The 24455-nt window shown below is 36.8% G+C and overlaps 1 protein-coding gene across 2 annotated transcripts in view; it reads left to right on the top strand.

Moving 5' to 3' along the window:
* Positions 1-24455, top strand: part of alk (ALK receptor tyrosine kinase) — a 401288-nt gene that overhangs the window by 160912 nt on the left and 215921 nt on the right. For both annotated transcript variants that reach the window (XM_028000489.1, XM_028000490.1), the window contains exon 2: positions 8739-8849. In XM_028000489.1, the coding sequence (XP_027856290.1) occupies positions 8739-8849 (111 nt within the window). The remainder of the gene's footprint in view (positions 1-8738; positions 8850-24455) is intronic.

Here is a 24455-nt window from a genome sequence, read left to right as displayed (position 1 = left end):
TTGATGTCATCTCGGCTCGCTGTTGCAGCCGGGTTTCCTGGATTAACTTAACCAAAAGAAGGTCAACTCATATTGTTTTAGTGGTAGAGAAATGGGCTAATGAGCTACCTGAGTACAGTTTAAACCAATGCAAATTCACAGGGAAGAGAAAATAGTAGTTAAACATCAAAATTAATTTGACGTCATTTAAGATGTAGACATCCAATGACTTTATGAAAATGACTTTAGTTTGCACGTGGACTTGTCGTCTAAATAATGCATTGATCCAGAAATGGATCTAATTATCCAACCAGTTCATCCCCGATACCGCCACCTAGCCATTCATTCATCTATTTATCCAACCCTCCTTCCATACATCTATTCATCTACTCCTCCCTCAATTTAGCGATCTCGGCCTCCCCGTTATCCATTAGTACATCTGCCCATCTATTCATTAATTTATACATCTATCTATTTGTCCTGTCTACTCTCAATCATCTGTTGTCCTTTCATCTATGTCTTTACACGTCCGCCAAACAGTCTATTCTTTCATTTGTTGATTCATCCTTCCATTTATCTTGTCTGTCCATTAATCTATCTGCCCCTCTGTGCCTCCATCCAACAGTTTTTCCATTCATCCATTCTGTGGATGGATAAATTTACACCATTAATTTCATACTCAACCTCTGTATCTTAACTTTGATAATAGGTGGAAAAATGGACTGATGACTCTGGAAAGTTGAGCTTAGAAAAGTATGAAATTATGACATTAAACCATAAGCAGAAATTTTTGCTTCTGTAAACATAATTTCATTTAGGCCTGACCTAAAATTCATCTCACAGAGCAGCACAACAGTAGAGGAGAGGGGTACATTGTGATTTGAACACATTATACGTCCCAACCGTGAAACACCCTGATAAGCTTTAAGCCTGGTTTCACTCAGGAATGCTTCTCCTGTTAGAATATCAGCAAAATCACAGTGAGGACAGAAACCAGCTTATGTCTACCAAAGCTGGGATGTTTTTGTGTTTGGGCATGAGAGGCCATGTGAGTCTGCCTCCTGTTGGCAACTAGACAGACAGCCTGCTGCTGTTCCAAAAAATGTGGAAATTACATTTGGATCCCCACCTGGTGACCAAATTGTGGAAATAACCCAGACGTCTGCTCTGCCAGCTTCTTCTTCAGTTGTTTCCTTTGAGAGTCAAGCTGCACATTAAATGTTGGCAAGCTCTGCTAGAGGAGTCCATACTGCCATTTTAAAGTTCTTTAATATTACAGAGTTTATTTATTAATTTTTTTCCAACCCCTTTCAGTTGTCTTGCCAAGTTCTGTTTATTTTTGACTTAGAATATGTCTTTTTTTTCATTCCAGCAATGTGCTTGAATATATTTTAAAAAGAAGGTAAGGTGAATTTGCCAAAACTGAAGAGAGTAAGCTGTCAATGTGGTTAAAGGGTTTTCTTACACCTCTCAAAGCTTTTACTCGAACTAAACTGTACTTCTTTAAGTAACATGCAACACTGCGGTCACAGCACTAGCGTAAGTAAGTCACACAAAACCTAAAGTTTAAGACTTGAATTTACTTCAAAAAGGCATGTTTTCTAATTCCCTTTAATATTTGCATGTCATGTTATAGTCCTATCTGCAATCATTTACATATTTCTGTATAGTGCACAAATTTGCAATGGCATTGGCACCTTGTGATGTTTTCCTTATCTTGATCATTTAAAACTTCTGTGTTTTAAATGATCCTGCCCCTTTGCCCCTGTGCTCTATGGTGGCCTATGTATGGAGCCCTTACTCCTCGTAGCAGTAGTCGCACGGTCAATTCCCGTTCTGGTGACATTTGCCGCATGTCTTCCCCCTCTCTCATTACCCTATTTCCTGTCGAACTACTTTCAAATAAAGGCCACTAGAATCAACAACACCTTTAAAATAAAACTATAGTGTTTTTTGGGAGGATTATAAGTGAATCTGACAACATAAAGTAGCACAATAATAAAGGTTGAAAATGACACCTGGTTTTAAAAGTTTTTTCCTAACAAATATCTGAAAAGTGAAGCTTGCATTTCATCCCCTGAGTCAATACTTTTGCTGCGATTTCTGCTACAAATGTTTTTGATGTCTTTATCCTGTCTTTGGGAAGAAAGCTTTCCAAAGAAGGTAACCTATGCCCATTCTACTTTGCAAAACAACTCAAGCTCAGCCAGACTGGATGAAGAGTCTTTCCACAATAGATTCACAACTGGATTTTGACTGGGCCATACTAACACATGATCTGATCTGTCCCATTACATCTCTGACTTTTTGCTTTGGGTGGCAGCCCAACAGAGAGACGAAGTTCACTTTTAAAATCTTTAGCAGTCTCTTAACAGGTTTGCTTCTATGATGGTCCCATATCTACCTTCATTAATTTTCCCATTAACTCTGACATCAGCATGATGCTGTAATCTATTGGGTCTTTTGATTAGTGGGTGCTCTTCATTTTAAGTTTTCCTCAAACTTAAAATGACTGTTGCTATGGATATATTTCAACAGGTTTGTAGAGTGCTGGCAAATAGTTGTCCTTCCAACAGATTCTCCCATCAGAGTTGTGGATCTCCTCCAGAGTTACCCTGGACGACTGGCCCCTTCTCCTTACTAAAACTCTCAGCTTATGTGAACAGTCTTTCTGATTAGGTTTGTGTTTGCAATACTTGCTGCAGTTTTAGATTATTAATTGATCAGAGCTTTGTGAGATATTCAAAGTTTTTCTTTATATTATTTTATTACCTAACCCTGCTTTAATTTTCTCCATAGACTAATCTCTGGTGTTTGTTTTATTTTTGGTCTGCAAGATGGTGTTCTCAACTAGATATATGATGATTTATGGCATTCGTGTTGAGGTTACATAACACACAGGAGAACTTTGTTTACTTAACTTTCTGTACGCTTCTCGAGCTTCATATTTGTAAAACATTTTTGAAAATGTTTTTTCCTCTTCCTTTTGCATGATTCCGGCACAATCATTCAGTACTCTGTGTTGGTCAATGACATTATGTCCCAATAATATATATTGGAGTTGATTGTGGAGCCAAAAGGAATCTATGCAAGGCATTTTATGCGAGTCTCCTGGAAGTTCATTTATTTCTGTGGGAATTACTTTAATCCCTGAAACTCTGCTTGCTGCCTCACTTCTCTACTGAAACTTGCCTCTAACTCCTTTAAAATATTTAAACTCTGCAGCTAAATTTGAGTGTGTGGAACTAGGGCACATGAGTTAGTATACAGCTTTTTCATATTCACTCGGGATTGCAAGATATCAAAATATAACCCCCTATGAAAGTAACAGGATATGTTCTTTTCAGGAATTTTATTGCAGAGAAACCCCAGGAATAATGTGTGTGACAATCGTGTTAGACTAATCATGAGTATTTCACACTAAATAAAATAAATGGTGGCTTGTAGGATAATGACATATCACTCTCAAAAAAATGTTAAAAACTTTGGTGTTTTGTTCAATTTATTGTTCAAAAACCTGCGTATTGGGATAAAATATATTTTATAATTCTCTAGACACCATTTTCTTTTCATACATATTTGCCTTATGAAGTTTATAAAAAAGTTGCTCCCATAACTTCAAAGATAGTGCTGTTGTCCAAAATGATACAGTATAAAGTTGTACTTTTACAAAATAAATTTTAAAAAAAAGCATGAAACAAATGTTGTTGTGACCGGTCAAAACAGAGTTGTCTATTAAATCAAATATTAAGTCAAATATTATTCTATTTGACCAGTAAACTAAAGATAACAAGGACCCCAGTAGATTATTATTGTTTACTAATATCAAGTCAAGCTAAATTTATTTATAAAACCACAAGAATGATTAAAAACAAGAATTAATATTCCCATTACCAACGCCAGCCACAAAAATTGGATTTAGATCAGTTACCTCTATGAAAATTTAACAGTCATAACCAAAGTGTAAGACCTGCTCCAAATCATTTTCCTCTGTTGGGCATTTAAATTACTGTCTTCATTAAAACTGAGATTCTTGGCTCTTTACTGTAGATGTATTTCTTTTGATGACTCATTTGTTATGCATTGCAAGCATTTCTGAAAATGAGGCTTCTTGTGGAGAGATGTGACGCTGTTGGCTTGATTGGTGTTGTATAGCTTCAAAGAGAGGCCAATCAGTGTGCAAGAGTAAAATAATTTTCATTAGAGCGCGCCAAGGAAGACCAGCCAGTGTTGTGCTGAAATAAATTGATTTGTTTCTTTGATGAAATCTTTAGTTCTTTTTTTCTTTTGAGACAGCACTTTTTTGTATAACATACAGAAATGAACATTTTTAACCTCTTGGAGCAGCCTAAGTACTGTCAGGGACAGTCCACTGATGTTATTAATCTTGAGCATGCTGGTTTTGAAGCATTGCATGATCAGAACAAAATTCACTGCATGAGACGCTATACATTCATCACCCGACAGACGCCTTTGATGTTTCAGTCATATACTAGAAGCATATTTTCAATGTAAAACTGCTGCTTTCTTGATTTTAATGTTCATCTTTCCTTTCAGAACCACTTTTCTCTCATATAACCCTCATTATGTTAGTGAATTCCTTTCAGCAGGCTGTGATTCCTGTTTCTGTCTTGCCTTTAAAGTCCCGTGACAGCTCTGTGAGCGGAAGAAGCAAGTTTACTGGGATGGCCTCCTTCTGTACAGAAGCGTTACTGGAGGCCTCAAGTTGAGTTTCATGGGCAGCACTCTGAGCTAATAGGCTGCATTCTACAACTGGAGTAAAAAAATCTCTGCTTGTTTACAAGGCCGGGTTTGTGCCAAGAACATGCTAAACGCTTCCCCAGACTTAAAGCTAACGGCAAACGCAAAAGGTGGCATATTAACAAGAACACCTAAATCTGTCTGCTTTGCTTAACCTCTTAGACTTTAGTCTTGGAAAAACATGACAACTGCATTAACGTTTGTTAGCAACCTCATGTTTGGGAGATGAAGCCAGTGCCATATATCTGCAGGGTGTGATCGGGTGAAACATGTGCTAATTGTTGTGCAGTAGCGTGTGTGAATGTTGTTGTGGTTTAAGAGTTTGTGTGGCATTTTGTGAAGGCCTTGATGAAAGCCTTAGTCTGCTGATGGAAATCAATGGGGCCTTTTGTAGTATATGGAGAGCAGCCAGTTCCAGGCCTCTGTCGGCTGATGTGGCGTTGTTGGACTTTGACAAGTATTTAATGGCGCGTCACTGGGCTGGACAGGTGATCGATTTATTTAGGCAGTAATGTATGTATCCCCTGGTAAATCTTTAATTAATGGGGAAAGAAGAGGACAATTGGGACGCCGATGTCCGAAGCATATGAAAATGCAGCAGGGTAAACGGGGGAGTTGCTTCCTCATTTCCTTTTTAATTAGGTGTAAACAGCTTGATACTGCTGTTGTGTTTCATTACGTTTCCAAATGCCTTCGTCAAGCCTAATCTTCTTTCAGCAAGACAAGGTTTTTATGCCAGAGTGGAGAAAATAAGTATTAACATGAAATTTACACATAGAAATCCAAATAATCAATAATACCAAGGCGTGTATATAAAACAAAATAAGTTATTCCATAAACTGTGTGTAATAAAGAATTTAAAATATGAAACGGTGCATAATATTATAGAAAATTTGTATCTAAGTGCCAACCTATATTAGCTACAAGATTTTTCATTACCAATACTGACCTGTTTCGATGTAATCATTGGAAGAGGGATGGCTTTACACATTATCCCAAAACCTTAAACAAGAGTTATGTTTGAGGTGAAAGAACCTCTAGTTCATGCAGTTTTATTTAGACCAAAGAAGTATGATTGAACAGAGGGATTCTAAGCCATTCTTGATTATTTGAAGATGAAACCAGGGTGGATTTTGTTATTTCAAAATCACAGAAAATACAACTTTTAGTTGGCTTTATAGTTGCTAGAATGTCCCAGAATTTTACCTGGCTACAATAAAAAGATCAGAATAAAGAACTGATGACATACACAGAAGAGGAGGCAAAACAAATCACATTTTTCATGAATAATTGGTGCCTTTTTTTAAGGTCAAAAAGACGCCAGTGCAATAAGACACTTTTCTCCATATGGTAGACGTTGTAAAACTGTTATCACTAAGTATTTAAGAAATGTAATGCTATTTTTAATACTTACTCCATACATCATTCCACTTTACTTCACATAAATAACTTTTTTTTTGTCAACAAGCCTATTAGAAATTTACTTACATACAAGAAGCAACAGAAGAGAATTCCCAGTTATCCTAAGGGGAAGAAAAGAATTCCAGGAATCTTATGGTCCCAGTTTAGAGTACACCATCTCTAAGCTATAGCAGAGCAGCAAATCTACTACCTGGGCACTTACCCTTTTTCCACTTTTCATGGACAATTGGCTTCTTTTCTGGACCACTGCACTGCTATGAAACAGAGGCCACAAGCACCACATACATCATATATAGTACTGTCTAGAAAAAAATAAAACCTATTTGTTCCTCTGCTGTTTTGTGAACCTTTCTGTATTTCTCCACTGGTTTCGTTTGCTAGTTTTTAGGTTTCTGGGGACCTTTTGGAACAATGCACAATATTATTGAAAATAAAAAAATGTGTCTTGTAGAGATATCTGGGATTAAGAAATCATTTGGAAATCCAACCATCATACAGAATGTGTATGATGGAATTACTTTATTGTCAAAAAGTGAACAGAAAACACTCTTCCTTTGCTTCACAATGTATTGCTCATACTACAGTCAAAAAGATAGAGCAGGGTGTATGTTCATGCATAGGGATATTAAAGTGACAGTGTGACTCTATATTTATGCATCAATCCATTCTGTATTTGAAAGATTTCTGGGTGTGGGTGAAAAAAAGTAACACTATTAACTCTCCCCTGAATGTATGGAGGAGATTGTGTTTATGTTTTCTATGAATATATTTTGAAAGACATTAAAAACCACCAGCCTTCTCGGTTCCATGCACCAAACAGAAACACGAACTGATAAATAATTTAAAACTCACAGGAGCCAACTCTATATTTTTGCTACGTTTCTTGGACATGTTATCAGTTGATGTTTCATGCTGGAACATTTTTAATTAAGGAATAAACTTTTACAATTCGTCAAACTCAGGTTCACTCATCTGTTGAGCAAACTGCATTTTGCTATCTCTTTTATTTGTAAAACCATTGCACTGTATAGAAAAAGCTGTGGTTTGATTATTTCATTAGATTTAAAGATATTTCCAACTACACAGTTTGTGTTAGGCTCCTCTATTTTTGCCTGTTTCAGATGCATTGAACATACAAACTTTTAATATTATTAAACTTTGTATAATTATTACCAGTTGTTTTCAACAGTAAAATATATACATGCTGTTTTAAATATAAAGGTACATTGCCAATAATATTTGGTCAAACATCCCTGGGAGAAGTTTAGAGAAATAACACTTTTTTGCAGTCATCGCCAAAATTCTAACGCATTTCTGGCTGATATTTGACCCTCTTGGGAGAATTTATAGAATTCATTCAAATCTCTATTGCATAGTTTCCATAACAAAGTATTAGAATTAGGATTCAAGAAACTTTGCTTGCCTTCTTTACTCATTTTAAAACCATTTGAATGTGTGTTTGGGATCAGTGTCTTGTCTGAGCAAACCTTTGTGTCCATATTTCAAACACTTACAGTTGAGTTGAGTACAGTTGGCCAGGGCTGGAAACAGTATCAAAAATAGATGGATAATCCTTCAAAATGGAGACAGTTAAAGGAAACCATTCAATTTGAGAAAGATTTTAAGATGACAAATATGTAGGAATCCTGCTTCTTGTTTTCAAGAAGAGAAGAGAACATCAGGAACAAAGGGATTTCTCCTGACAAGGATTTCTGAGCTCCTAATCAACTAGACGGTGGTCGTCCTCAAAATCCATTAAATCTGTTTCCAGTCTAGACAGCCAGAACTTGATGGCAAATAATTGATGAGACCATTGCAAGAATTTTACCCAAGTGTTATGGGAGCTATGCTGCACACAAAAAAAGTAATATTATTTCACTAACTTGGCCTAAAAAAACAGAAACCTGATGCTTTCAGACCGTGAAAGGCAGCAGTTACAGTCAATTGCTCTTTAAAGACTATTTAAAATGGCTGCAGGATTTATGCAGGAGTCTCCTTTTCTGTCACCAGTGTATTAGTCTGACTGTACTATAATTGTCTGTGAGTTAAGGACAAAATGAGAACGTTTGTGTGTGTGAGATGTGAAGGGGATGGGGTTATCCATGAAGTATAGGAGAAAAGTCTTTACATCTACTTTACAGTATCAGAGTTCAGTTTGATGTTGCGATAATTAGTCTTTGAGTTTGGAAAGTGAAGATGAAGCCAGACAAAATTAGTCTAACCTGCCCTCAGGTAATTATGCAGTATATTGATATCCAATAACCAATTTATGGAGCTCCTTGGACTCTTCTAACTCATCTCCACTGAGATACTGTTCGAGTTTAGCGAAATGAATCTATAGAGGTTGTACTGCTGGGATGCAGCATTATGTTCTCTTTTAATTTTCAATGTTTCTTGTACAGATGGATTAAAAGTCTGCTGTGTTTTTGTTGTTTCATTAATTAGTCTGGTTTTAAACAGTCACTACAAGTACAAAATAAAAAAGAGCATTATCAGTTGCTGAATGCCTTCTATAAGCTATACTGTTGTAGTTTCTTTGTCTCTTGAGCTGATAGAAAACTTTTCTGTCACTGCAGGTGAATCTTTGGACAGTAGGAACCCTGGCGGAATTCCCAGAGGATACTGGAACTTTTCCTGGGTAGCCGAGGATGACCTAAGTTTTCCAAATGACACCATGGCCAAGTCAGGTGAGTCGGTTGTTGTCAGCTTCCCTCAGAGAGGCTGAGGAGCCTTTGTCCTCCACAGTTTTGTTTTTTTTTTCCCAATTGGCCTTGACGCCTGGCGTCAGCTTCCCATCAGTGCACATGAACATCTCTTTCTTGCCTGCCTCCAATCATCCCTGCTGGCACCATCGCAAAGCTTGGTTTTGCTTTGATCAGCCTGACCGTGACCCCCCACTTCAAGGTTCCAGATAAACCCTACTTATTTTTACATATCACATATGGTTCTTTAAGGTAACACCAGGATCAGTAGTAGGGTAAGGAAATAGAGCATCAATAGAAACTAACAAAGAAAATGTGAGTAAATATTTACTGTATTTTATAAAAATAAAATCGTACAACTATGCAGCCATGGTAGACTTGTTTAAACACAAGCATAGGTAAGATGAAGTACTTTCAAAAATGAAATAAAATATAATGGAGCAAGAGGCTGCATTATTAATCAAATGTATTGATTAGTGCACCTATTAATTGTTATTCTGATGCAAATACAAACCCATTCAATAAATTGGAGTATTATTAAAAAGTCCATTTAGTTTTGAAATTCTATCACTGAATGAAACACAAAAAACAAAACACGATTGTACATTATTTAGGCCAATTACACAGATATGGATGTTTGAAAGCTTTTACTTATTTTAATTATGATGATATTCCACTTGTTAATTCAAACACAACATTTTGATAGAATCAGGCCAATAAACCATTTTTTAAAATAGAAATGTGGGCTTACTGAAAATTATTTTAATACTTACTTAAAGGTTGCTGTTTCCAAAAGGTACTTTTAGTCTGACTAGTAAGACTCATTGGGAAGTACTGTATATCCTAATTTATTGAATATCACTGTAGATAACTACATTTGCAAAACATTTACTTTGAACATTTAGAAGCTCAGATTTTGCACATTGTTCTTTGCAAAATAGCTCAAGCAGGGTCTGGAGGGAAAGTCAGACCTAAATTAAATGCAGGTCTGGGCTTTGACTGGGTCATTTACATATATATGTTTTATTAATCTAAACCATCCATTCTTCCTGTCTCAAGTATTTCGCTCCTAACAGATTTTCGTCCAGGATTGTCCTGTATCTTAGCGTCATTTCTAAACAGTTTACCTGCCAAATGCCAATGGAAAAACATATCCACCACCAACTGTCACAGGAAGAAGGGTTTCAATTTGCATATGCATTGTATCAGGAACCTGTCACAAAACATGGTCGTAGCGCCCTCATTTCTTACCTGATTTCTATAAAATATGGTATAAATTAAAGCTGAGAAAATTGCTGTCATAAGGTGTGGTGGATGAGTGGTGAGGTAGAACGCCAGGAGACCCAGGTAAGAGAGATGGTTCTTTTAATAATAAATAATGTTCCAAACAATCCACAAGATTCTGGTGGCACAGCTGAGCGGAAGCCAGGGCTCACACCGGTAGCAACAGAATATACGCGTGGCAAATGAACAGGCAAACAGAAAGACGCGACGAGGACCCAGCAAAACACAGAGACACAGGTGAGACTAAATACACAGGAGGTAATTAGGGAACGAGAAACACCTGGGAGTAATCAAAGGGAGACAGGACAACACGGAGTCTCAGAGACACAGGAAACTCAAAATAAACACACAGAAAAACACGGAACATGACAATTGCTGATGTACTGATATGTAAAAAATTTATTCTCCGTGGATATAAATCTATAAAGAGTTTGTTTTCTATCAATTTGTGTCAAGAAGCAAGAGAGGCCCAAGCAAATTTTTCTTTTATTTTGGTTAATAATTTAATTTTACATAACTGCTGCTGTTAAAAGTAGTTTAAAATTTCACAAACCATGCCACCTAATCTTCACGAAATATGTCATCCTATTTGGTGATTGTTTGTAGAACGTGGCGATATTCATAACAAACGACACAATTGGTCCAGTTTTTGCTGTTTATTGAAAGCTTAAAAATTACAGCAGCTCCAGTGCGCCACAGCAAAGGGAATATAACGCTGATAAACAAGTGGGAAACAATTTTAAATCATTTATATTCTGCCTTTTCTCGCTTTCTGTGTCAGTTTTAGTCTACACACACACACACACACCAACAACCCCGACCCGTTGCCATGGCAACCAACACAACACCTCTGCTAACCTGCAGAGCGGAGTGTAATATATTGACCAGAATGCCCTGAGCTACAGTCAGCTTCCTGCTTGCGGAGCGTTCTCCAGTCTGCTTGCATCCACATATACATTCAAACCGCATCAGACTTCCCTTCAGCCAAACTGAGACCTAGGTTTTTAATTGTATCAGACTTTGCTTATTTGGACCGCATTAAAGTTTTATGCATTCACACCTCCCCGAACGAGCAAGACCTTAAAGACAAACAAACTAAAGTTTGATTAAAGCAGACTAAACAGGGCTAATGCGAATACACCCTTTAAGTCCAGTTGCGTTGGAGTCTTGCAGGAGCGTGCCTTTGCTTGGGAGTGAGTAAATGTTGATTGAATCCACATTTTTATAAATTCCATCTTTTGTCATGTTTAATCTTTGTCTAGATTAAACAAGGGATTAAAAATTCAGGCTTGAGGGGCCACTTCTCAGCCACAGTTTAGGAATATATTTTCATTCTGACGTCTAAAGACAAAATAGGAGAACGAGAGCAACTTTGGAAATTCAGCTGCATAAAAGCAGCTTATCCTAACAGATGCACAACATCATCAATAATAAGCACTTTTTAAAAGATGTTTTCTTTTACCTCAGGCGAAAACTTAAAATTAGCAAGTTTTAAACTGACACTGTACTGAGAATTAAAAGGCAGTATCTTTTTAGAAAATGCTGGATAAATGAAATAGCTGTTTGCCCTTTTGATTAGAATAATAATGAGGAATGGTCCTGCTGTTGAGACCACTTGTAAAGTCTCCTCTGTTGTCTTGGATTTTCAACGCTCCTTTTTGGTCCCTGCTTTCAGACTAAAATCCAAAGGATGTCATCAACAGTTATGTCATATATATCGGTGCATAAATTGGCACTGCAGCTCAAATCCTGAGCTGTAAGCCAGAGGTGCAACAAGGAATCATAGATAGATGGTGAAAGTGTCTTTTATATGTCCTACATTTTTGTTTCCAAAAGTGCTGATATAATATTTTTATGTAAGGATGATATTTCAAGAAGGAAAGTGAGGAAGTGAAGGCTACAACTGAGTCACCATTACCATATTTTGAGCATGTGATGTAAGACAGGAGATGAGTCACTTGTGACGATTTACTTATGTGTCAGGGTAACTTTCTTGTTGCCAGTTTTAATCATGGCCATATTTTGAAAACAGAAATTATGTCAGTAGAATGTTGCATTATGCATAAATATTCCTGCAGTTGTTGTGAGCATGGTAGTGCATGCAGTTCTGGGTAGATGAGACGCATTCATTAGACACAGTTCTTGGCATATTTTTTGGAGCTATCATTTTACATTTAAATATAGCCTAAAATATGTTACAGCAATTGTTTTGAAATCATACAGCTTCATTCAAAACAAGGCTGTATATGTGATGGAAACTGTGTAGCTAAAATATGCTGCTAAATTACGGGCAACAATCGCACTCTTGTGACTGTGTCCCATTTAAATCACTCACCAATAATGTTCCGGATATTGCACTATAAGGGATTCATGATATCAGAAAATCTTGCAATGGTGATACTCAGGCCAGCTGACAGCTTTGCTTGATCTGGGAAGAAGATAGTCTTCCGTGGGAATCCATAACCAGTAGAAAATTAATTAATATTTGCGACACGGTTGATGTGGTATCCCATCTTATATATTCAATTAATGAAATATCTTATTTAATATTTCTTTTATTAAATAACTATTTTTGATTCCTTTGCCAAAATACGTTCTGAAATAATTTAAACTGCTACCTGAGTCTTAACCTGCACAGAAACTCAGCAGCAGACCAGTCACTTTTTCTGTAGCATTTCTAAATGCATTTCTCTGATCCATTTCAGAGACAACCAATCAGAGCCAGAAGGAGGGCCTTAGTGCTGTCAATCACTGCTGCTCCCCCCCCCCTACTCTCTGCTATGATACAACTCATTCCTCATAATAGTTAGCATTGCCACCATTGGCAGTGGATAAATATTTTTTTTCTGTCATTACCACCGCTGTAGCATGTGCATGAGCATGATTGTTAGTGCTAACACATGTGAATCTCTGTCAGATCATACTCATTCACTAACTTGATCTCTGCCATGCTAACTTGCTATTTTACAGCAGTGACAGTATTGTTTTTGATTTTGTTGTTGTCTTGTTATGTAATCCCAATAACAACAAATCCACACTTTGAGCTTCTTATTTCCTGCTGTTGCCATTTCGGATCATGTTATCTGCCTGTCATTGATGACATCTTGATGATAATACACCTGCACTCACCTTTAACTGACTTGACTCAAAATTGAGTAATCTGATTCATACCACCTATCCTAAAACAGACAGTTCTGAGTATCACAGATCTGAGCAGGTTTGTTCAGAGTATTTGCATTCTCTTCATAATTTAAGCCCGTTCTTTAAAACAGAGCCCAGGTTGCATACAGTGCCGCATGAACGGCACATCACTAGTGTACATAGCTGATGGATGAGGAAAGATGAAGCTTGTGGCAGTGAAAAGAAAAACAGCGAAAGTGGCAGAGGCGATTAAAGCAAATGATGGTAGGCACAAGAAAAGAGTAAGAAATGTGACAAAATCTGCAATTTCATCTCTTCTGATTTGCTAAAACAATAGAGATATTGTTGCAAATTTCACACAAATGATGAAAAGTTATGTTTCTTTTGAAAAAGAATCAGCTGACGAAGCCAATAACCAATTCTTACTCCTTAAATTTGTTTTGTATGTTTCTGTGTTTAGACTAAAAGTGCACATCGCAGTGAATTATTTGCACTTTATCTCCTTTGATACTGTCTGAACAGTATTGATAATGTTACAAATTCAGTTAATAAACCAAACTTGGCAATTATTTTAAGACTTAATATAATTATATGAGTTGCAAAGTTGCAGCAGCATATCTTAAACTGTTTATTAATCAGGTGGTTGTGTGTAGAATGCTTGTGCAAGAAACTCATACAATGGCTTTTACAGATAAATAATTAAATATCAGTTTCTCAACACTATTTTGATTTGTGGCCAGAGTGTGAAAAAAAATCTTTTATATCTTCATATAAAAGAAGATATAGGTCTATTGATCTCTAGAGCAAGATATGAAAAAGCACAACCTCTACCACCTACCGAGCTGTCTTTTTTTTAACCGTTCCCTGTCTGCCCTGGGTTTCCACTTGTAAACATACGCAACAGATCTCTGACAGAAATAGCTCAGTTTGTTAGTGCCATAAGAGCAAAAGACACATAGATGAGAGAGGTCCACCTGCTGATCTCTACCTGCAACTTGAGGCTTGATCCTCAGGTGACAGCCACAGTCCTTTTATTTATCAAAATGATGCAGCAGCTGCCTGACCTATACTAGAGCGAGAGATTGGAGCTGTGTTTTCCTGTCTTTGCCTGTAGCATACCAAACATTTTGAATTTTACTGAAACGTTATGGCCAAACCATTTTTGGATTTGAACCCAGGGCCCAGGACAGGAATCCCGTTTGCCCCCCTGTCATCCTGCCTTGCCAATACTATTGGTAAATATTGTGATGGTGATGATATTAGTCGCAATATCATCATCATAATATCATAATTTGTGTCCACTGGGAGCATGTTAGACTCTGACTAAATGTTATGTTAGCATCTACAATTTAAAATCATAACACTTCGAATATATTAGCCAACAATTATTGCACTTTAAATAGTCCTTTTTTCAATATAAGTACTACACACACTAATACTGCACTAAAAATTTAATATATTGTGCAGTCTTTTACAGTATTCATTTCTCTTGACAGGAGCAATTATTTTGTTGGAACGTTTTCAGATATGCCTTGTGTTTCTATAGATACACTTAACTTAATGTTATAGAAGCGAACCAATGATTAAAGAAACACCACAGTTCTCGGCCAACAGTAAGATCTCTTTGCTTCTTTCTACATTTAAGAGAGTGAGAGACTCAGGGAATAAGTCATTTGCTTTTAGAAAATCAGTTTTCACAATCTCGTTTTTTACTGTCCTAGTTGCTTGAATCTGAATTTGCAGACTTTCCTTGTTAAAGTATTCTGGAGCTCTGTATCCTGCCTAACCCCTCAGTTTAGCCAACCTATCAAAAGATAGAAAAAAAAGAAATTGTGTGAAGGTTTCTGTGATTACAGACATCAAGACCATAGCAGTCCCAAGCTTACAATGAAGAAAGACTCAACGTCTTCTTCGATTGAAACATTTTTCTCAAATCACCTTCCTAAAATGCATTTACCTTTGGTTATTATAAACCTAGATTTAAAAAATACTTTCTATGTTTTCCCATTCAATTTTAATAGTTTGTTTTATTTCCTCCAAACTATGTAATGAACTGACTTTAGCCAAAGTAACTAATTTAGCTTATTTTGTTTTCCCACTCTCTAGCTTTAGCTCTTTCTTATTATTGAGCGGTGAACAGTAGCCTTATCTGAAGTCTTTTCAATGTCTGTTTTTCATTTGTTTAATTTCTTCAAATTAAATCATGATAAGTTGCTTTTTGAGATTTTTAAGCCTACTTCAAATTGTCAGACAGGTTCTATTGAATTGATTCTGTTGGTCACAGAATAATCTGACCTGGGTGTTACTTGTGAAACAACAGTTCATAATTTAACAAGGATGTCAGTTATCTTTTTGCAGGCAACTAGCTTGGTTTGGATCCCTTTCTTACTTTAATGAATAAAATATCTAAAGTGCTTTTTTATTTATCTAAAACGTCTGATATTAACACATGTTTTATAATCTTAAACAAGCAAGTTGTAAAAGAGAAGCAAAAATTTAAAAATTCTTGAAGTGGAAAATGTTTACTATTGTAAAAAAACAAACAAGCATAGTCAAAAAAATGAAATAAAATAAAAAAATCAACCCCAATATTAACATTAAGTTACTTCATTATAACTTGGGTTTATATATTAATATAATAAGGTGAAGTATGGATTGACATCCAGAGGAAGCCAATGGGTGCTTTTTAACCTGATGTTTCTACTTTAGTACTGCTCTCATCAGATTGTGGCTCAAATTGGCTTCCCTGACAGATCAGCAAGCACCAAACTGCCTGTCTGGACTCTGGCTCTCTCATGTTGCTGCATCAGCTTGTGGTAACAGTTTAAGGGGGGGACTTAGTGGAGTTAATCAGCTGGAGAAGAGTATCTTGAAATAACTCATGCTGGGATGTTCCTAGCCTACCAGAGTTTTCTTTTTGTCTTTTTACATTCGATGACTTTGCTGACCCCTTGTCTCTGGTATGCTGGCAAATCAGAAGGAGAGCTTCTCTGAGATCAGTGAGGCGAGAGTAATGTGGCTGCAGCACATCTGGGCTGTAAAAGCCAGATGACTGCAAATGCTAATGCAAATCATGGCACAGCTCGCTGAGACAAATTAAATGCTGATCGAACACGCAAGAACCATTTTATATACTATATTTTTTGTTGTTCTCTACATAATGGATTTGAGTACACCGTGTTTTGTCTTCATAGACACGCTGAAACATTTTGTATCTATAGCGTGATTGCACTGCTATGTTTTTGGTATGAGTGACTGGAGTTGCACTGCATGACACAGAACAGCATCAACATCTGAAAAAACGAGAGTTGGTTCACAGCAACATGGCATGGTGAACATGGCTTCAGCCTGCAGCAATAGATCTTTGCTCTCCCCACAGCATCTGCTGTCTGCTGGCATTTGTCAGCAGTTACAAAAGCCAACAAAGACTGACTGGACATTTGCCACTAGCTGCCCCCATTCTCTCTTCCATCACCCTGCTTCCATTAGCAGCCTTTAGTTGCAGGGGCAACAGGGTAAACCAGATTTGTTATTGAAATTTCTGGCAAACTTCTGTGCCTCTCTGTGTCAGTAATAATATCAGTGCCGTCAGAAGCTGTCAGATATTATCAGCTGCTTTTCCCACATTGTTGTCTTTCCCCTGTGGAGAACAGCAGCAGGGCAGATCATTGCTGTTTTCTGTTTAGCAAAACGCTTCCCATACGGCGTCTTCATCAGTTCGATTTTCCTTGTTCTGATGGATTGTCCTGGCTCATCTGCGGCTGCCAGCTGCAGCACACTCGCGCCTTCAGATGGATGTTGGCCACTTGAGGAGCTGCCGTGCTCCACAATAGAACATCTGCCTCGCTCAGCTGGTAGTGTTGTTCATCAGTAATGAGGCTCAGTGGTAGAATAAAAGAGGTTTTTAGAGGTTAAAAGGCAGGTGCTCATGGCAGTCTCCTGGAGACGTGTTAAATCCACCTTATTTTTAAGTGGAGGCATTGCTGTTGCATAACTACTACTAAGGGTTCATGTGTACAGTCTTTGGTTCTCTCTTTCTACGATCTGGACTTTGTTTTGACTTTAAGTTTTGATAAACAGGGTTTTTGATAATTTAGTTTGTATTTTGCTTGAATTATAAATAAATATCTTATAATTGAAAAGCAATATCCCACACTTTTAGCATCTTGGTGCAACACTTTTTAATCTGTTATCCAGAATTGTAAGTCTGAAAGACCATCAAGGAAAATACTAATCAGCTAGCAACCAAGAGCCCACAGTAACTCTGGGGGAGCTGCAGAGATCCCCATCTCAGTTGGTTAATTCTGACAAGAGATTCTGTGTCATGCGCTCTACAAACACAACCTAACACTGCGCTTTTTCTCTGAGCACACGATCTCCACAGTAATACATGGTGATGTCAGGTGCAGTTTTCTCAGCAAGAACAGTGAACCTGGTCAGAGTTGATGGGAAAATGGAAAAAGCTAAATGCATCTCAAGAAAAGCTGTTGGAGGCAGAGTAGGAACTGAAACTGGGGTGGAGGTTCAAATGATTAGCAGAATGACTCTAAGCATGAAGTCAAAACTACAATAGAACAGCTTAGATCAGTGGTGTTTAACGTCAGTCCTTAAGGGCTGGTATGATGGTGTTTCAATTCCTTCCCTGGTTAAGCACACCTGAATCAAATGATGTATCATTAGCAGGCCTTTGACATGGTGAGGAAGTAGTAGAATGTGCTTTGTTGAACCAGAGACACGTCTTAAACAGGCTGGATGCCTTGAAGGGAGCTGGACACCCACAGTTTAGATCAAAGCATATTCATGTGTTATACTGTAATGGCCCAGTCAAATCCACGCCGAAATCCAACAGAGAAATAGTGCCAAGAGTTGAATATTGTTCTCCACAGGTCTTAATCCAATTTGATGAGTTTGAGATATTTTGAAATTAAGAAAAAGGGCAAATATTATTAAGCTGGTAGAAAATGGTCCAGAACACTTGCAGCTGAAATCACAGTGAGCCATGTGGCTCTGAAAACAAGGCTGACGGCTTCTGAGAAGATCTCTAAGTAGTGCAGTGTCAATCAGTGTGGAACAGTGTTTGTCAATTCTGGTCCTCAGGGACCACTGCCCTGGATGTTTTAGATGTTCCCCTTCTGCCACACACCTGACTTGAATAAGTGGGTGATTAACATGCTCCTGCAGCAGTTGATGGCATGCAGGGGAGGTCAAACAATCATTTGAACAAGGTGTTCTGGAACAGAGACACATCTAAAGTATGCATGTCCCCGAGGACCAGAATTGAGAAACACTGGTGTAGAATATTGAACTTGAAATTGATCAAAGGAAAAATCTGGTTAGGGAGCAGGATGGCTTTATATATTGATGAACACTGTTTGTGACCTAGCAGAACACGACAAACCATCCTCCTGATTGTTTTCTTTATTGGTCTTTCCCCGTTCTACTACTACCAATGCTCTTAAATGACAGAAGGAGTTTTGTTGCAACATTTTTTAGTTGTAAATGTCCGAGGAATCCACTCACTCTAGATTTCCATCTCCTAGAAGGTACCTGAGTCAAGTTTGAAGAATACTTAACCCATTTAATCCCACCAGCAACAATTGTTGCCAGACATTTTTTCTAACTTCTGGGAGCTCTAAAACAATAGTTTTGACTTTTGTCAGCTAATTGAAGTTTTAAAATAAGATAATAATGTGTCTACTCTAAGCAATATCAATCTTATGTATCTAGTGTGAAAGGTCACATGACCAGACCTCTTTACTTTCTGCCTGTAACGCTGGAGGTAAATGTCAGTCACAAACATGTATAAGAGGAAGTCATGTTTCTCTTGTACAGGACTTAAACAGTGAACAAATATTAATAAATATTTTGAACTTATGTTCTATCAAGTGTCTTCTACTGATATATAAAGAAAATTGTACCCCTTCATTCATCTTTTGATCATTAGAAGAGTGAATGTAATCATGGCAACAATTGTTGCCGCTACCCTAATACATAGACAGCACTATGCTAGGTGTCCATAGCTTTGCTGTTTATTCTATATACCTTGCTGTTCCCACACAGCTTAAAACTATCAGATATTTTAGATCTTCTAGACCTGAAGGAACCTGAAAATGATGTTTTCTACATCACTGTCATTCCCACAGTTGAAACCCTCCCTTCTCTAACCCCCACAAAAGGCAACTCTTTACACCAGGGGTGCCCAAAGTCAGACCTCAAGGGCCGGCATCCTGCGTGTTTTAGTTCTCTCCCTGGTTTAACACACCTGGATCAAATGATGGCTCATTAGAAGGCCTAAGAAGAACATTGACATGCTGAAAAGGTTGTTGGTATTACCAGGGAGAGAACTTAAACGTGCAGGATGCCGGCCCTCGAGGACCGACTTTGGACACCCCTGCTTTACACAAAGTGTGGCCTATTCAGTGAATGACGACTACAAGATGACGCCACACCTGAAACTAGTTTAGGACAGGGCCACGGTGTAGTGACTGGCCTGGTGGTACAGGGAGAATTTCCTCCCAGATGCAGATTTGTTCATACTAACATTTTTACCTGATTTTGCCTCTTTGATGAAATGACCAAATGAGGTCAAAGGTCGCTTGGCACATTGAGACAATGACATCTGAAGGATGTAGTATTGAATCTTTATGTATCTAAAATATGTCTGAACATTCTTGCAACCATTCCTTGTTATAACAGGTTATGTATGTCATGATTGTTCTTCTTTTTTATATGTTTAAATAGGCCGTATATGTGTAATGTAGATTATGCAGTTTCACTAACATAACCAGCATAAAATGTAATAATTCATAAATATCATGTTTTAGCGAGGTCCAAGGATTGAAATGTTTTTTTTCCTGCACTTATTGTGCAGGAACAAATTTGGGATTAAACAGGTTAAGGATCCTTATCTAGGTTTAGAATTGGAAATAGTTCAAGCACCACTTTACATCTCAAGAGATACCTGACAGACAAGAGTTGTCAGACAGCCACTTTCAGTGCATCTATTAATCAGCAGTGTGAATGTGCAGATGTCGCTGTGTTGAAGACAACTAGACCAAGACAGGGGGATGTTGTTTTTCTGTCTGTATTTAATGTTTAAGTTGCATAGGTTGTTTGTTGTTATGTGTTCAGATATTCAGAATAAATGTGCTAGTTTTGAAGGGTAAAAATAAGCTGAATCAAAGTAAAGGAACTGCTTTAGATGGAAATTCAATGGCCACATTAGGAGAATTTGCTGACAAAGTTAGTGCTGCAGCCTGCAGTGCCTGTTATTGACTGAAACAATGGGAAGCTCAGAATGATTTAATGATCTGAAACACTGCAAGACAAATGGGTTTTTCAGTGCTTTAGATTTTGTTAGGACTCCCTTAAAAATCTTCAAAGCCTTCAAGAATCTGTTGTGCAGGACTTCAGTGGACCCCCTGCCAGCATGCCATCTTTGTGTTACTGAAGAGGGGATGAAAGGGATGAGGTGAGAGGAGTTCTTAGGGAATGGGAAACCTGACGCTGAACTTTGATCCCCTCTGATCTGGCATCACAAACTGTCACATGTGGTTCAGTCAAAGCATTTTGATAACTCTCTCCTCCTCTTCTAAACCCATTACTGTTTCTTTGATTAACATGTCTAGGAATCTACTTTGCGATGGAATATAAAATTATAAGCAAGAGTCGTCTGCTGTGTTAATAGATTAGGCATAAATCACTATTTATCACATATGTCACATTTTGAAATCCATCGTTCATTTTCAAACCTGGTTAGAAAACAACTTAGTGTAGGAGTACAGCTGATCAATACTGGATAGATTTTGCTAAAGTTGCTCAAAAATATTTTGTTAAACACTTTAATGATTTGTTCCTTCAACAACAGAAAAACATGCAGTTTTATATCTTTTACTCATTTTATTTGCTGTACTTTTCATACCTGCTATGAAGTCACTCCCCACTCCACTATTCATCTTTGTGTTTGATTGATGACTCCAGCAGCCATCAGGGGAGATAAATTGCCTTGTATATCAGGGCAATAAAAACTCAGATGCATAAATAAGCAGAGTTGAATGAAATTGCCAAATAAGCAGGAAATAAACATATTCATCATCTCAGTTTAGGAGCTTCATGGGAATTTAGTTTTTTTCATTCCTAAACATATACAATGTTGGATTTTGTCTAGTTGTGCTCTTCCAGCATTCTCATTTAAACATCTATTCAGCTCACAGTCAAAGAAACCCACATCTTTGCAATTAAGGGGTAAAATATATATTTGAAAATCTTGTGATCCTGATATTGGGAAGAATTGACAATGTTGACAAAGTTCTCGTATATACTTCCATCACTTTGTTTTTTTTGTTGTTTTTTTTAAACCCTGCATAGCATTTTCAATCATTGAAGAAAATCATTTGGATATTTTGTTTGCAACATTCTATTGACATTTTAGTAACATTTTAGAAAGTTGACATAAAATTACTGCCTACATAGAGCTTATCATAAAAGATTTTCTCATCTGTATCAACCCTAGTTTTAAGTCAAAGAACAACCACAAACAAATGCCTTTTTTTATTGTTGTCTTGTTTTCATTTTCTAGGTTTACTAAATATTTGGTTGCACCTTTATTAACATCAGGTAGCTTTTTTCTTTGCTTGTTTTTTTAATCAAGAAGAATACTAAATGGCCTTTTGGTATTCAGTAGCATCTTAGTGGGCATTCGAATCTGACACACTAAGTGTGAGTGTCTTTAAATGTCTTCTGTAGATGTAGCTTTCCTAAATCCTATAAAACTTTATGACCACATGCTATCATGTCCTTAGCAACCTGTAAATATCATTACTGGAGGCCAGCTCCTCACATGTTGGCATTAATTGTGATCAGTATCTGTTGTTCTTAGAGCTCTTCAAATGGCCTATAAAACCCGGCTTGGGTGACCAGATCCACAAATAACAACAGTAATGTGATTAACGTATCAGTCTTTTTACACAAGCATTTACAGGACTTATGAATTATGTTCAGATGAGCGGAGATCAGTGACTGAAGATGATAAACCTTTGGAAATTAAATTTCTTCCACCTCACAAAATAGACACTTTAGATTGAGATTTAATTTCAAAATGAGATAAATAAACAATGGTGACTCATCGTTGCTTCCTGAGTTTTAAACAAATAACTGCACAGCTCCTCCCTGTCAAGACAATTATTTGAAATCAATGAGATTACTTATGGGATTACCATCCCAAATACCTGTTGAATGCACATTGTGCAATCTGACATGTACTTCTATAAAGAGCATATAAAAGCGTAGGGCTAACAAACATACATAGACTAAATTGCGCTGATATAATATTCCAATCACTACAGTTTTTACAACTAAATACATGTACAACTTCATTATTTGTTTGAGAATAAAAAAACACTGTCAATGTGTTTTTACTGTTTCTAACAAGCCAGAAACACTTGGATAATTTATATTGGATGTATGTGAGTTTGGTGCAAACAGGTGTGAAAGGAGAGTTATTGTCCTTTTAAAACCAGAAAATGTACAACTGTCTCTTAAAGTTGAAGGTAGTCTTCGCCACAAAATCTAACCTGTAATGGAAAATATCTTGAAGAATCGGAGGTTCTTCTGAAAAGGACACCACAATCCTTCTGACCTGAATTTACTGTAATTACATTTAATGTAATTTGATACTGGGTTTTAAAATTTTTCATGACTGTAATTTACTGTATCCTCATAAGATAGTTTAAGGAGGTTTCAAGAAAATAATTGGTTCAAAACATTATAGAAGGAGTGGCCAGACCAGTATGAAAACAACCCACAATTCAAAAGTTTGTAAATGGCAAAACGAGAACCACAGGCAGCATTTATTCTTTACATTGCTTTAAATTCTTAAATCCATTTAAATCTACACAACACCAGAACTGAAGGAATTGTGGATTGGGAAGATTTTGGTATTTAATTTATTTAATTTAAATGAATTTAATTATTTAAATTAAATTCTATTTAATTTAAATAAAATTTTAAAAAAACTTTACATCAGAAGCTTGAAAACCACTGCATCAGAGATACTTTCATATGAATCTACCCCATGTTTAAATAATCAGCACTGTTGAATCTTCCAACTGAAAATGTTTAATTTCGGTTCTACATCAATGAGCTTTGATGTTTTTACATCTTCCTAAAACATTGTGGTGGCAAGATGAAACTTTCCAAGTGGTTCCTAAAGGTTCTAAAATAGTTTAAAGAGCAGCCATTATTGAATTTACAAATGTCAACACATATTTACTCTACTTGAATGTTCATGTCTTTCCTCTTTTTAAAAGTGGCTAAAAGATGGACCCTTATATTGCATTTTATTTATATTTGAGTAACAGAAAGCTAAGGATTGTCTATTAACAGCTCCTAGACTCTCTACTTGAAAAGTAAAGTATAAATCTAAAAAAAAATGCTTGAGATCCATTTATGTTAGCAGGAATTGTTTGGGGTGTCTTGAAAGGTGGCACAGATAATATGTAAAAAAGAAATATCTCTTAGTTGATGTTTTCACTACCAAATAAATGCATTTTCAGTGTGATATTTTGCTTCCGCAATAACAGATAGATATATTTAAAATCTGTTTTTGCAAATTTTACAAGGTATGCTTGCAAGTGTGGAAGTTGCTTTATATTTAATTTACTCTCACCCTGCTGTGTGTAAATTGCAAATATAGCCCTGTCTTACAAACAGTTGCTGAAGTCCATCAGTGCTGAGTATTTGTTGTTTTCTTCAGGCGGTGACGATTGTTGTTCTTCTACTGCAACAAAGATAACGCCCATAAATTTTTCTCTCAGAGATATTACAGTTTGCGAGCAAGAAGCTGATTTAAATTCAGTCTGTGTTTTCAACACTTACTCTTTGCTTAGGGACAAATCAAATATTAAAACAAACTTTTTTTACAGGAATTCTGTTTGTCATGACCCGCTAATAATTAGCAGTGCTTATCAAGCGCTTTAGGAGGCAATCAAGGATAACTTTTGGCAGATGCAGCCAATGGGGGAAATGTGCTTTGCATTTATGGTAAACACTATTTCCTTAAATAACCACTCTACTCATAATGACTGCACTGGTATATTAAACTTGTAAATGAAGCAAAGTCAAAAAAGGATATGGTCCTAGTAAATTCAGGGGAATAAAAGTCACAGA

This window comes from Xiphophorus couchianus, chromosome 19 (genome assembly GCF_001444195.1).
Source record: "Xiphophorus couchianus chromosome 19, X_couchianus-1.0, whole genome shotgun sequence".
Taxonomy (NCBI): domain Eukaryota; kingdom Metazoa; phylum Chordata; class Actinopteri; order Cyprinodontiformes; family Poeciliidae; genus Xiphophorus; species Xiphophorus couchianus.
The sequence above is the reverse complement of the archived record's forward strand: the minus strand, read 5'-3'. Positions and strand labels throughout refer to the sequence as shown.